A 14,636-nucleotide genomic window follows, 5' to 3' on the forward strand; every position below is an offset into this window, starting at 1 on the left:
ACGCACACACACATATGTGTGTGCGTGTGTGTGTGTGTGTACTATGGGCACACACAGACACACACACACACACACATGCAACACATACAAAATTCCCCACTCAACCCAGATGCACCAAGTGAGCTGAACACCTTTCAGCCAACCACAATGGTGAAAGACAGAAGCACCAAACAGTCTTTGAAATGGGTAGGTTATTACAATTTGATTTTTTTTTATGTTCTAATTTTCCTCTTGTTTTAACTATTTTTAAAAAGCACAAATGAAAAAATGAATTCTTTCCAGATCAATTTAAGGCTTCCCACCAAATGGAAACAGAAGAGGCCTTCCCCAGTATCACATGTGATAAATGTATACTTTTCACGGCCTTAAAATGACAGAACAGATCATTTTTGCCAGTCACTGATTAAGTATTGTGCCTTTAAATTGATGTCGTTCTTTTTGCTACTATGCTGAGTTTTATTATTACTGATTCTCTTTGATGACGTATATGGAAATCTCCTTTAGTTTGCTTTAGAATTTCCTATTCTTATCGAATTATTAGGGTGGCGTTTGTTTTTTTTCTGTTTTGCTTTTCACCAGGAAACAAATGTGATTCTTACTAGGTGAACACTGAAATGGCACCTAGCTGGCCTTCAGGGAGCTCTGCCAACCATCTGAGTTTCAAATGGCCTCTGGCTCCTAGAAGGGGCTGAGAAGTTGCGGGCAGGGACAGGAGGAGAGGGAGAGAAAGCAAAAAAGAGGGAGGGGGTTTCAATGCTTTTGCTTTGGGTCAATTTGTTTTCTTCAATACAAATAATCAGATAGGAAGAATGATTGCTTTGAGTTTTATCCATCGGTTGGTTGTTTTTTTTGTTTGTTTCGTTTCTAGATTGGTTTCATTTGATTGTTTAATTTTCCCTCTCCCGGTGCAAAAAATCACCAGAGAGTTTTGCATGAGAAAATGTGACAGTACTTAATGAAACTCAGCACCTAAGGGCATAAGGCAGTTGAAGGTTTTGTTTGTTTGTTTTGTTTTGTTTTGTTTTGTTCTTTCAATCAGCACCAATCCCGGAAATGATCTACACTTGGTGTAAGGTATAAAACTTTGTGTTTTTTTTTTTCTTTTGGAGTGGAGACAACTGCTCCTTCTCCACCCTATAAACCATAGTGTGGGATTTTTTTTTCAATACTGTTACTTATGTGTAAAAAACAAAAGAAAGGTTTTCTTTTTGTTTTTACTTACAAAACATAGAGAATATCTTTGTATACATACAGCGACTGGAAAGAAAGCTTATCTGAAGGGGTTGTGACTTATTATTTTCTTTTTTTTGGAGCATTGTTGGTGGTGGTGGTGGTGGTGGTGGTGGTGGTTCTGTGTTTTGGGGGAAGGGAGGGTTATATTTCTTGCAGGCGGCTTTACCGCAAACCAAACTTCAGGTCCCCTTCTCAACTTGGGTCAGGATGCTCTCAGAGCGAAGACTCATACTGTAGCAGCTCGTAAAGGAGCGGTCCGTCCCGATACCGGATGCCCACCGCGGTGGGTGTGACATACTGCAGAATGTTAATAGTCCTTCTCAACCTCCTGTCTACAAAATGAGCATCCCAAGCTGGGTATCTCTTTCTCGGCATGTCAATCTTAATGAGGGGCCCTTCTGGGAGGTAAGGACGCCCCGTCGGGGTGGAGGGCCCCATGGGTCTCACTTGGAACACGGGCAAGCAAGTGTCAGCCGTGAGATCCTCCTGTTGTTCCGTTACGGCTCTGGTAGGCGTGACCTGGGTCCCCCGGTACCCAGGGGTCTGAGGCGCCATGGGCTCAACATCGGGGGGCAAAGGGATGCCCCAGAGCAGCTCGGCACAACAGGAGCTGGCAAGGATCTTAACTCGCGGCCCCGTGGGATGCAGCACACCATAATATAAGAGCATCAGTGCAATCCCAGCCACAAAGCTAATAAAGACGCAACACAGTGCTGGCACCGCATAGGAGTCAGTGGTCTCTGGGTTTCTGTAAAAATACCAAAGGAACGTCAAGGCAGCATTCTCGGTCAAGACTATCGTGTAATAGGCAAACATTCGATATCGAGTCCGCCCTTCCTTGACGTTAAACCAGCAGAAAATGTACACAATCCCTACCACCATGTTGAAGAGGATCTCCTCCCACTTGGACATGCAGAAGTCTGTTCCGCCATGGATGATCCAGAAGGCCATGGCGCACCAGTGGACCACCACGAAGATCCCGAAGTAGAGCTGGAAGATGGAAGCAAAGAGGGCAAAAGAGATCACTCTGGATGAGATGGTGAAGAGGCGCCAGAAGAGGTGGATGAGGGCCCCTCTGTAGCTCATGCTCTTCTTGTCGTCCCTGGAGTCCCGCAGCAGCTTGTGATAGGAGGCTAGCACCCAAGCCAGGGACATCAGGGAAGTCACAGAGGAGACACCTGCCGGAAAGACACAAACCCACACCGTCAAAACCGGGGACGTCCACTGCCAGGCACTGCAGGGCTGCCGGGCCAGGGAGACGCCCACACGCACACACACACACGCTGCAATCTAATGGAGGAGGGGGAAGAGACAAAGCATCAGGAACCAAGCTGGGAGGCCACGGCTGCTCCCTACGCTGTGAAATCGTGAAACCGTGTCAGTAACCCAGTCCAGAACCTCTGGAGATCCACAGCTGCAGGCGGAGGCTGACGTGCTTTGCCAAGGGGCTGGGGAGCCTGGACCACCTGGCTGGCTCATCACCTCTGCTGCAGGTAGGACCACATGTGTGTCCACTGTAAGAAATCATAAGCTCACCGTGGGGTCCGTGTCCTTGTCACTAGCAGGCTGTGTTCTCAGAGGAGCCAGCGGAAGGGATTATGGGGTGTGAAGACCAAGCGGTTACTCGCTGCCCCAAGCTGCACAGCTCTCCTCCTCTCAGAAGGTGCTCGAGTCACCCTTTGCCTTCTCGTAAGCTCATCCAACGCCCCAAGGAGCCCTCAAAAGGCTCTTCTCCCATTTAGCGTCTTCTCATCCACTCCCTGGGCTTCCCTGGTGGCTCTGCGGTAAAGAATCTGCTTGCCGATGCAGGAGACTTGAGTTCGATTCCCGGCTCAGGAAGATCCCCTGGAGGAGGGCATGGCCACCCGCTCCAGTATTCTTGCCTGGGAGATCCCATGGACAGAGGAGCCTGGCAGGCTACTCTGGGGTGTCAAAGAGTTGGTCACAACTGAGCAACTAAGCAACAACAACAACTACACATCCACTCCGTAAGGCCACTCTGATCGAGGACCAGGACAGCCTGTGTTTCTTGGGCTGCTTCCTCACTCACTCTTGGCCTCCCCATGGTGCTTTGCCTTCTCCCTCCAACCACTGCTCACGGCTCCTTAAAGCCTTGACCGGGGAAGCCCGGTCCCTCTCTGCCCCCGTCCAGCGATGGGAGGGAGCAGGGTAACTTGGGTTTTGGGGATTCTTTGCCCCTCCCTAGCATGGTGAGCTCTCCAAGGCCTCTGCATGTTCTTCCCTCCAAAATTCCTCAACAAGCAGGTGAGCGTGTCCGATCCCAAGTTGTACTTGAATCCCTGTACAGCAGCTTTATTTAGGACACTGCCTATCTGCTATTTGTAACTCAGTCACACTGAACACACTAAACAGTGACCAGAGTCTCTCCAAATCCACCCACCAGCAGGCAGTCATTACTGCCTCCCTCTCTCGACCAAGACTCCCCATCACGCCTCTGCTCCTCCAAGCATCATCTGTACTCAGTCTACCCAGCGCTGTTTTTGTTTTCCCTCTCTCCCCAAATTCCAGAACTCAATGCAGCTCAATTCAGCTGGAGTCCTGAATACTGCCCCGAGGGCCACATCTCCTAACCAAATCCCCCTCCCCCGCCCCAGAGCACGATTTCCCTTTGGCGTTCTTCCAGGCTGACATAAAAGTCACCTGGTCATTTTCTGTCTTCAGCTCCAAGGTCAGATCCAGAAGGCCTATTCTTAAGACTAAAGAAGCAGGCCCTTCTGCTTGCTTTTCCCTCAGCCCCTGTTCACCTCTCCACTCCTCTCCCAACCTCAGTGAAGGATCAAAGTCCTCTGTTGCTTTACCCTCCCACCCACCCCACGCCCTACCCTGCACGGGTTCTTCCTCTCCCAGGCCCCTCATCCCCTCTTTTCCAACATTTCAAGAAGCTGTGCTGGTTTGCAGCTTACAGAACTTCAGAGTCTGATAACAAAAACCATCTTGCTGGTGGAAGCAGAGAAAAAGCCTGAAAGGTTAACTATTACAACGAGTATGCTTTGGTCTTCTGATCATAACCAATGCGGAAAATACACAGAAGAAATGATCCCAATTTCTCCATCGAAGCCAATCTTTCCTGCCAATGCTTCTATCACTTTTCTGGAAAGTTCTGAACACGGTACTCATGTGTGTCCTGTGTTGCCTGTTGTCACGTAGGACATTTCCACCAGCCTCTCCTGAGGCCACGTGGTGTCTGTGACCATGTCACAGTGGTCATGCTAACCTTTGAGCCTCCTGCATGCCTGTCCTTTGGGAGTTGGGGCTGGGTCCCCTTGGGAGTCACGTGACTTGGGCTGTTGGTTTCTGGAGGGCAGGGAACATGCCAGGCTTATTACCAGACACTGGAGCATCCTCAGAAAGCTTCTTCGTGACGTCACCTCGCTTCCAGTGAACACTATCACTTTTTCTTGACGCTAAAAGTGATACATCTTGGAGGTGCTTCCACCCTCAGTGATCAAAGGGGAGTTCTACAGCAGCTGCATGGGAAGAAGGCTTGATTTTCCTGTTCCTTCTAATAGAGCAAAATGTATTACTTCCCCTGTCCACAGAAAAGCACGCGTGCCGAACTCACGAAGTAAGAAAAGGCAGTTTAGATTTGCTGACGCGTGGTCTAATCCAGTCTCTGAGTGTGCTCTCGAATAAACTTGGGGGGCAGACGCAGGACAGGCCCTCAGCTGTCACGGTCCTGATTTCGTTGCTTGGTGTGTTGTGACGGTAGCCCGGTCCATGCCACGTACTAGCAAACCGGAATTCAGATGTCCACTGGCTGCACATGGTGAAGCCACATCAATCCTCTATCGTCAGTGAAGCTTCTGGGTCACCGATGCCACTTCCAGATCTGTTCCTTCAGGTGGCTTCAGGGTATTACAGAAACCACTCACCTCTGAGCCAAACTGCTTGCTGCCTCAGTCCACGGTCAGTGCTTCTGGAAGTCCTCTCTAGGATGTGGTGTTCCCCAAATGTCATAAGACATCACTGCTGAATTACGAGGAGAGGTTCGGGAGGCGGTCACGTGGAGGACTGAGCGCTAGCACTCGGTCGGGGGTCTGCTGATGTCCAGCCCACATCTTACCTCTCTGCCTCGTCCATGTCCAACCTGGTGAAGCTGTAGATCACTAAACATTATATCCTCAGCAGCTACACAGACCACTCACTTTCACCCACTCACCCCACAGGAAACAGGCATCCTCGTGAAAAAACACGCCTGTGATTCACTGAGCAGGAATCTTACTGAGAAGAACAAGTGATGTAGTGATGTAGGTATTTGCTATGGGCTGTATCTCCATCTCCTCCCCTCTGCCCAGAGTCTTAGGTTGAAGTCCTAACCCCCCGGAGTTTAGTATGTGACTGTATCCTGAGACAGGGCCTTCAAAGGGGCACTGAATTTAACAGGAGGTCATGAGGGCGGGCCCTGATCCAACATAACCTTATGAGAACAGATCACTTGGGCCGATGGAGATGCCAGGGGTGCACTCATACAAAAGAAAGGCCACCCGAGGACACGGAAAGAAGATGGCTATTTCTATCAAGAAGTAGAATCAAGATTTAAACTCAGACTCTTTGGCCTTAAAAGTAGCCACTGTACTGAGAGACCCTTCAGATTTGGTCTTAGAAGGGGCTAGAAGCCCTTGGAGTGAAGGATCTAAGCCCTTCTTGGAGAGTGGACAGGAAGTGTAGCACTCACAGGTATCTGAGAGAGGCCCCTGATAAAGGAGCTGAAAACCAAATCCAAGTTCTCCTCTACCTTCCTCAGGAAAGGAACAAAGAAAGAGGTGACCACCAGAATTAGCTGAGATCACTGTCCTCCTGTTAAGTGATCAAAATGATCACTCTTCAAAGGCCTGACTTTCCTGCTAAGTGATCACTCTTCAAAGGCCTGACTCTCACTCTTCAAAGGTCTGACTCTCCTGCTAAGTGATCACTCTTCAAAGGCCTGACTCTCACTCTTCAAAGGCCTGACTCTCCGCCTGTTAAGTGATCACTCTTCAAAGGCCTGAGTCTCTGCCTATGAAGGGATCTCTCTTCAAAGGCCTGACTTTCCTGCTGTTAAGTGATCACTCATCAAAGACCTGATTCTCCTCCTGTTAAATGATCACTCTTCAAAGGCCTGACTTTCCTGCTGTTAAGTGATCACTCTTCAAAGGCCTGATTCTTACTCTTCAAAGGCCTGACTCATTCTTCAAAGGCCTGACTCTCCTCCTGTTAAGTGATCACTCTTCAAAGGCCTGACTCTCCTCCTGTTAAGTGATCACTCTTCAAAGGCCTGACTCTCACTCTTCAAAGGCCTGATTCTCCTCCTGTTAAATGATCACTCTTTAAAAGCCTGACTTTCCTGCTGTTAAGTGATCACTCTTCAAAGGCCTGACTTTCACTCTTCAAAGGTTTGACTCTCACTCTTCAAAGGCCTGACTCTCCTCCTGTTAAATGATCACTCTTCAAAGGCCTGCCATGTATTTCATTACAGAGGGAGGGGGTGCAGGGCTTTCCCTCCACAGCAGCTCACTTGGAAGATTTCTGTTTGGCTCGAGGTCAACCCCAAAGTCAATGTATGACCCTGGCCGAGACCCAGGCCCACACTGTGCTCAGGCTGGGTGTGTTTATGATCCCTCCCACTTACAGCTCCATCACCTTCTGCATTTCAAAGATCAGGCTGGAGACTGCTGAACACTCCTCGTTCAGCCATGACGAGTTCCAGGCAGTGACCTTCATGGCTTGTTCATTTTTCCTGGAGCAGCCCCTGAGGGGTTGGGGGGACGGTGCAGCTGGCCCACTGGGTGACCTGAGTCCAGCCTCAGCAGCTGGGAGGTCACTATGTCAGGCCTCCTGGGGGCCACCCCTGAGAAAGGCTTGGGTCAGGGGTCTTGGGGCTCTGATCACCAGACTAGGCACCTAAGGTTTCTAGAAAGAGGACATCTGCACCTCAAGACCAACGAAACGGAGCATGATGGGCACAAGTCTCAGTTGGACATCTTTGACTGGGGAGGCCCTTAAACCCAGTACGGTCACCCTTGGGGGGCCAACATGCTGTTTTGGCCAGGGTTAAGGCTTCGGTCCTTCTAAGGCCCACGGGGCCTCTCAAGACACTGCCTTGAGTTATGCGTGCACCCTGTCCAGTCCCTGTTCGTGCTCCTCAGCGTCCCCTTCTCCAGTGGCCTCACACTGAAGTTCCTGTCATGCTGCCAGGCCTTCATCCTGGGCTCTACTCAGGGCAGCCCCTGGCTGCTCTGAGGTCACCTCCAGCTAGCTCCTTACATCCCCTCTGTCCCACGTGCTCCAGGCACAGTCCCACTGCAGGACATGTGTGCTGGCTCTGTCCATCACCTGCGTGGCCCTTTCCCAGGTCCCCAAGTGTCACCGCACGAAGGCTTTTACCAGAGCTTGCCTTCTCAGCCAGGCCATCGCCAGCCAGACACTGCAAACTTCAGCTCCCAGTACCTCCTCCCGCCTTCCAGGCCCTCAGTCCAGTTCAGTCGCTCAGTCGTGTCCGACTCTTTGCGACCCTATGGACAGCAGCACATCAGGCTTCCCTGTTCATCACTAACTCCAAGAGCTTGCTCAAACTCATGTCCATTGAGTTGGTGATGCCATCCAACCATCTCATCCTCTGTCATCCCCTTCTCCTCCTGCCCCCAATCCTTCCCAGCATCAGGGTCTTTTCTATAGAAGCAGGTCGTCACATCAGGTGGCTGAAGTATTGGAGCTTCACTTCCAGGCCGTATTTCCCACTTTAGTGTCATTCACCATCCCATACACTCTCTGACTCCTTCCCTTTTTCCTTAAGTATGTTCTCACCTTCATCAGGTGAGCCCCTCAAGGGCAGGGCAGCAATTGGTCTGGTCCTTCTGAAACTATGTGCAAAATCGCAGGGGCATTTTGATTCTCAAAGGGGCTGATGGAGAAATGAGCCCACCAGCTGTCTCACCCTCCCACCATTATCCCTGAAAGCGGGAAAAGAGAACTCCGGGGAGCCTCCATTCATGTGTGTGTCTTTCAGAAGAAACCTTGAGGGCAGAAGGCAGAGGTGAGGAGGATAATACCCACCAAGTATTCCCAATACAGCAGGTATTGTGCCAGACACTTCGCATAAATTATTTCCTTTCATCCTGACAATAATCCCCTGAAATGCTTACTGGTACCCCATTTTATAGGATAGGAAACCAAGGCGCCAGGAGGTAAAAGGATTTGTCAAGTATTAAGGCTTGAAGCGTGTGCTTGTATTCTGATGGTTCCCCTTTGGGGCCATGCTGATCTTGGAGGGACCGCCCCTCTCAGGTTTAGCAAATTCCTAGAAATAGCAAACAAGAGGTGCTTTTCATATACAGACCAACCAGTCCAGAGCTCACACCTTCACTGGGCCCTGACACTTTGGGCCACTGTTCCCCTGTCCTAATCGCCTCAGGGCCAGGTACCAGACAATTAGGGACAGCCCTGGACCCCAAAGCTTCCTGATATTATTCAGACTAGCCTATCCCAAGCCCCCCACGATGATGTGGCATGCCGGCCTCTTCTTGGGAATCTGTGACAAGTGATTTTTTCAGTGGCAGCTGTCTCCTGATCTATTGGCCTTGAGATGCCTAAACAATAACAAAATCTGCCTTTAAAAACAGCTACAACATCAGCAAACTGCTGGTGAGGGAGCTTCCAACCCAGTACCTCCAGCTCCAAAGGCCCCAATGCCCTGGGCTTACAAACTCCAGTAGTTCCCCTTCTCCCGTGGACTCACATGCAAGCTCCCATTAGTGGTGCCCGAGACCTCGGGGTCTATGCCCTGCTCCTGGCCCATGGTCTGGTGATATTAATCCACTCACAGAGGCGGGAGAGCACTGTGGCTCTGCCAGCTGGGTAAAGGCAGACTTTATAGATTCTAGGACAAATGTCAGCCACTCAGCTGGCCTGGCAGAAGCCGCACGAATGCCAGAATTCTGGCGGGCCTGGAGCACACTGTGAAGGAAGCCGTCTGCCATCACTGGAAGAAGTGAAGTGAAGTCGCTCAGGCTTGTCTGATTCTTTGCAACCCCATGGACTGCAGCCTACCAGGCTCCTTGGTCCATGGGATTTTCCAGGCATGAATACTGGAGTGGGTTGCCATTTCCTTCTCCAGGGGATCTTCCCGACGCAGAGATCGAACCCAGGTCTCCCGCATTGTAGACAGACGCTTTACCGTCTGAGCCAACAGGGAAACCCGCCATCACTGGAAAGTCCCGGTAAATCTACCCTCATTGAGGGGCAAACAGCCGACAAGACTCAAAGCTCTGATGCTCCCATAATGATAGCCATTGAACTTCAAATGAATGACTTGTGCAGTATACAAACTGTATCTCAATAAAGCTGTTTAAATATATATTTTTTTAACAAAGAAGAAGAAGAAAAGATGCTCTGCTGACAGGACCATGGGCAGGACTGAGCTATGGAAGCAATGGAGGCATCATGCCCCATCTTCCCAGCCTCCTGGCTGCTCCCAAAACACTGGGCTCACTTTCTTAGCTCAAGGCCTTGCGTTTGGCTATGCCCTCCTCTGGTGCGTGTACCTCCAGTGACCTGCAGGCTGGCTCCCTCCCTGCTCTACATCTTTGCTCAGAGGTCCCCTTCCTGCTCCCTTATTGAACGCTGGACACAGCTCTGCTCCCCTGTGGCTCTCTTTCCAGCTTTAGAACTCTATTTGCCATTTTCTAATACAGAAGACAAAATATTTGTTCTGCTCCTTGTTCATGTCTCTGTCCAAGACACATAAGCTCCATGAGAGCAGGGCTTTCTGTCTGTATTATTACTCTCTCCCCAGCTCCTGGAACCATGCCTGGCACATAGTAGGTGCTTGGTAAATAGTTACTGAATAAGTGGTCACATTATAGTTACTGCTCAGGCTTCTGAGCTGGCAGCTCTCAGAGCCTCTCCCTTGAAGTGCTGCCGGTCAGCCTGCCTCAACGTCCCTCTTGTCACAGCATTTGATGCACAGACATTTTCAGGCGGCCAATTGTTACTTCATCTGTACTAACTGTTGTTGTTCGGTCGCTCTTTTTCGAGCCCATGGACTGTAGCCCACCAGTCTCCTCTGTCCATGGGATTTCCCAGGCAAGAATACTGGAGTGGGTTGCCTTTTCCTCCTCTAGGGGATCTTTCTGAACCAGGGATGGAATCTGCATCTCTTGTGCTTCCTGCACCAGCAGGCAGGTTCTTCACCACTGTGCGACCAATGAAATTGATGAACCCTGCCTTTCTTAGAGCTGTCCTACCGCTTTAAGGACTCTTCCTCATATGTACCTACTGCACTTTCTTTTGCACTTAAAATTTGTTAAGAGGGTGGATCTCTCTTGTTCTTACCACAATTTAAAAAAAAAAAACAAAGAACTACTCTCTTTTTCTCTTGTTGTTAGGGGCAACCTCAGCCAAAAGGCCTCAGAATTGGATACAAAGTCAAGTTACACAGATGCACTGAAAGTGTTATGTCTCTGTTTAAAATCCTTGCAGATTCTGTTTAAGAGTGTGAAGTTTTAATGTTCTGTTTGATAGGAAGCCACTGGGAGCTGAAGCAGGGCTGTGAGCTGGAGTTCGTTGTTCGGGGAAGTCTGTGTGTAGACACCAAGCAAGTATCTGATGGGAGAGAGGGAGGGGTGAGTCCTCAGAAGGAGACAGAAACAGAGCTGAGAGAGATCCTCCTCCAGGGAAGTGAGAGAGGCTGAGTCTGTGTTCTGGTGGCAGAAGGCAGGCATGCCCCTCTTCATTGCAGCTATCTGTGAAGATGCAAGGCAGCCAGGGGAAGCGCACATCTTCCCCTTTATTATTCCAGGAGGCGAAGACAGACATGGGATGAGCACCCTGAAGTCCAGACTGGAGGCTGGAAGATCTTTGTATCAATCTGGTCGGAAGCCCAGGAATATCAGCGCCAGCAGCTAGCTCCAGCTCAGCAGCAGGGGGGTGGGGGTGGGACAGTAGGTGGGGAGTCAGGGAGGAGGGTTAGGCCAGGTGGTGGCCAACATCACAGAGGATCGGGGCACAAAACTCCCTATCACTTTGTGCAAGGTGGTTCATTATCTGATGGTGTTTGACACAGTGGAAATTCACAGGTTGGTATAGAGCACAGACCTGTCACCTTCAGGCCATACAACCACATAATTGTCACCTTCTGGGCAGCAGCTTTACCTAAGTGTAAATGATCAAGTAACCAACTTTGGGGATTCTCAGGTGGCTCAGAGGTAAAGAATCCGCCTGCCAATGCAGAAACTGTAGAAGACATGGGTTCGATCCCTGGGTTGGGAAGATCCCCTGGAGGAGGAAATGGCAATCCACTCCACTATTCATGCCTGGGAAATCCCATGGACAGAGGAGCCTGGTGGGTTATAGTCCATGGAGTTGCCAAGAGTCTGACACAGGCAATGTACCCCTGTACATTGAGCGACTGAGCATGTACGCAATCAACTTTTGTGACCCAGATTTGGAGGGTAACAACTGATGTCCATACAAGCAGGACTGGAGAAAGCACTTTTCTCATTAGAGAAAAGAAATCTCCCAAGAGGAGAGAGGTGGTAATCTTTGATCACGAGGAGAGGAGGGCGAGGAGGGCCAGTTAACCAACCCCACAGCTGGCCCTCCTTCCCCTGAGAAGGGGAACGTGGTCAGACTGGTCCTCACGCAGAAAGGAAAGCTGATCAGGAGAGGGAGCTGACGCCTCCTCCAGGATGTGAGCGGCTGAAGAAACAGGCACAGACAGAAGCAGCAGAGAAAGCGGATGGACACCTGCATCTCTGTGGAGTTTCCCATCAGCTCTTGCTGGAAAAAGGAGCAAGTGTGAAGCAGGAGGGTTTCTGATAGAAGAGGAGCCAGCAAGTGAACTTAATAAAGAAAAAACTAGAAACTTCCAGTGGTCCAGTGGTTAAAACTCCGCACTCCCAGTGCAAGGGATCTAGGATTGATCCCTGGTTGGGGAGCTAAGATCCTGCATGATGCACGGGGGCAACTCAAAAAAAAAAAAAAGAAGAAGAAGAAGAAGAAGAAGAAAAAGAAGAAAACTAATTAGGGAGGTTAACACCAAAGGGATGAAAAGACAGGGGCCTATTTGGATCTTAGAGTTCAGTGTTTGTCTAAAAGAAAACCAATGTTTAAGGATACCCACCGAAGGATAAGTGTGTTTGCAAACCCATTTCTGACACAGCATCTTGCCTATAGCAGAGTAGATGCCTGACACGTGGCGGGTGGGAGGCCACGAACAACAGGTCACAGAGTCATGTAAGAAGGACAACACCTCAGTGTGAGCTCAACCCCAAAAGGCAGACTCAGGCACTGTGTAGGTGAAGCGAGTGGTACTCCCCAACCCCGGCCAAAAGCATCAGAAAACCCCCAAAGTCGGGAAAGGCGACAGAGCTGCTAACTCTCAACCCCATCCCCAGAGAGCATCTTTCATCTCAACATACCCCATCTCAACCTCCTCCCATCACCACCTCCCCCAGGCCTGCTAAGTGTTGCTGATTTCTGCTCCAGAGTTGCCTGCCAATCCGTGCGTTGGCTTCCTCTTCCAAGCACTCCAAGCCCATCGTTTCAGCCCTGGACCAGCTGCCTCTAACAGGTGCTCTGGGCTCTTGGTTTCCTCCCTGAACACCAGAAAAGGGATCTTCTTTAAAAGCTAATCTGCCCGGCGCGATGGCGCGCGCCTGTAATCCCAGCTACTCGGGAGGCTGAGGCTGGAGGATCGCTTGAGCTCAGTTCTGGGCTGCAGTGCGCTATGCTGATCGGGTGTCCGCACTAAGTTCGGCATCAATATGGTGACCTCCCGGGAGCGGGGGGCCACCAGGTTGCCTAAGGAGGGGTGAACCGGCCCAGGTCATAAACGGAGCAGGTCAAAACTCCCGTGCTGATCAGTAGTGGGATCGCGCCTGTGAATAGCCACTGTACTCCAGCCTGGGCAATATAGCGAGACCCTGTCTCTTAAAAAAAAAAAAAAAAAAAGCTAATCTGGCGCCAATGCAGGAGACACGGGTTCAACCCCTGATTCAGGAAGATCCCACACGCCCTGGAGCAACTAAGCTGTGAGCCACAATTATTGAGCCTGTGCTCCGGAGCCCAGGAGCCGCAACTGCTGAAGCGCCTAGAGTTAGTGCTCTGAGACAAGAGAAGCCACTCCCCACAACTAGAGAGAAGCCCGGGCAGCAATGAAGTCCCATCTCAACCAAAAATAAATTAAAAAAATAAAATTAAAAAAACTAATCTGGGACCTCTCCGGTGTTTTAGTGGCCAAGACTCTGCACTCCCAACGCAGGGGGCCCAGGTTCAATCCCTGGTCAGGAAACTAGATCCCACACGCTGCACTAAAATTCGTGCAGGCAAATAATTTGTTTTTAACTAATCTGATCATATAGCTTTCCTACATAACCCTTCCCACTGCACTTGGTATACACCCATGCTGTCAGGCCCACGCCTTCCTCTCCACCCTCCCCCACATCACTCTCCATCCCCTGACTGCTGACCTGCAGCCACACTGAGTCCTATCATATTCTAGAATAAGGCAGGCTTTTCTCACCCCAAGGCCTTTGTATATGCAATTCCCTCTGCAGGGAAGGTTGTTTCTGCTCCTCCCATAGTTGGTTCTTCCTCATCATTTATATTCAGGCCAAGTGTCAACTCTCTAGAGAGGCTTTCTCTGATGTGTGTGTGCTAAGTCGCTTCAGTTGTGTCGGACTCTGTGCAACCCCATGGACTATAGCCCGCCAGGCTCCTCTGTCCATGGGACTCTCCGGGCAAGACTACTGGAGTGGGTCGCCATTCCCTCCTCCAGGGGATCTTCCTGACCCAGGGATCCAACCCATGTCTCTTATGTCTCCTGTCCTGGCAGGTGGGTTCTTTATCACTAGCGCCACCTAGGAAACCCAGCCCTGCACAAATAAGCTCTCTGCACACCCCACCCCAGGTACTAGAGTCTTGGTATCATGTTTGTTTGCTTAAAGCATTTGCCACAATATGCCAGCTATCTAACTGCTCCTGTTATGTCTCCCAAGAGAGAATGGAAGATTCATGAGGGCCTGGACTACCTCTGTTATGTTCCCCGTTACCCTCTGCACATAGTATGGAGCATGAATGAAAGCATCTTTGTTGACCGGAAGACTGTGTCATATATCCATAACATACCCGCCAAAGTGCTGTAGACGGGTATGTGCAGTTCACTAGACCTTCACAACCACCCAGAGGAGTTATTATGCCCACTTTATGGACGAAGAAGCCCAGTTAGGAGATCAACTTGTAAAGCCAATAAGTGGTGGAGGTGGAATTTACACACAGCTCTGGCGGACTTTTCTCACCATGCGGGGCTGCCTCCCCATCCCTGCCATAGCCAGGAAGGCTCTGGAAGCTCCCAACTGACACCAGACTCATTACCAGTGAAAAATGGCACTATGTTACCAGATAAA

The 14,636-nt window shown here is 50.2% G+C and overlaps 1 protein-coding gene across 1 annotated transcript in view; it reads right to left on the reverse strand.

Moving 5' to 3' along the window:
- Positions 1–1,393: 1,393 nt before the first annotated feature.
- Positions 1,394–14,636, reverse strand: part of XKR6 (XK related 6) — a 265,477-nt gene continuing 252,234 nt past the window's right edge. Inside the window, 1 exon segment of the mRNA NM_001192331.1 lies at positions 1,394–2,411. Coding sequence (NP_001179260.1) covers positions 1,447–2,411 — 965 coding nt within the window. The 3' untranslated portion in view covers positions 1,394–1,446.

The sequence above is a fragment of the Bos taurus genome, chromosome 8 (assembly GCF_002263795.3).
Source record: "Bos taurus isolate L1 Dominette 01449 registration number 42190680 breed Hereford chromosome 8, ARS-UCD2.0, whole genome shotgun sequence".
Lineage (NCBI taxonomy): Eukaryota > Metazoa > Chordata > Mammalia > Artiodactyla > Bovidae > Bos > Bos taurus.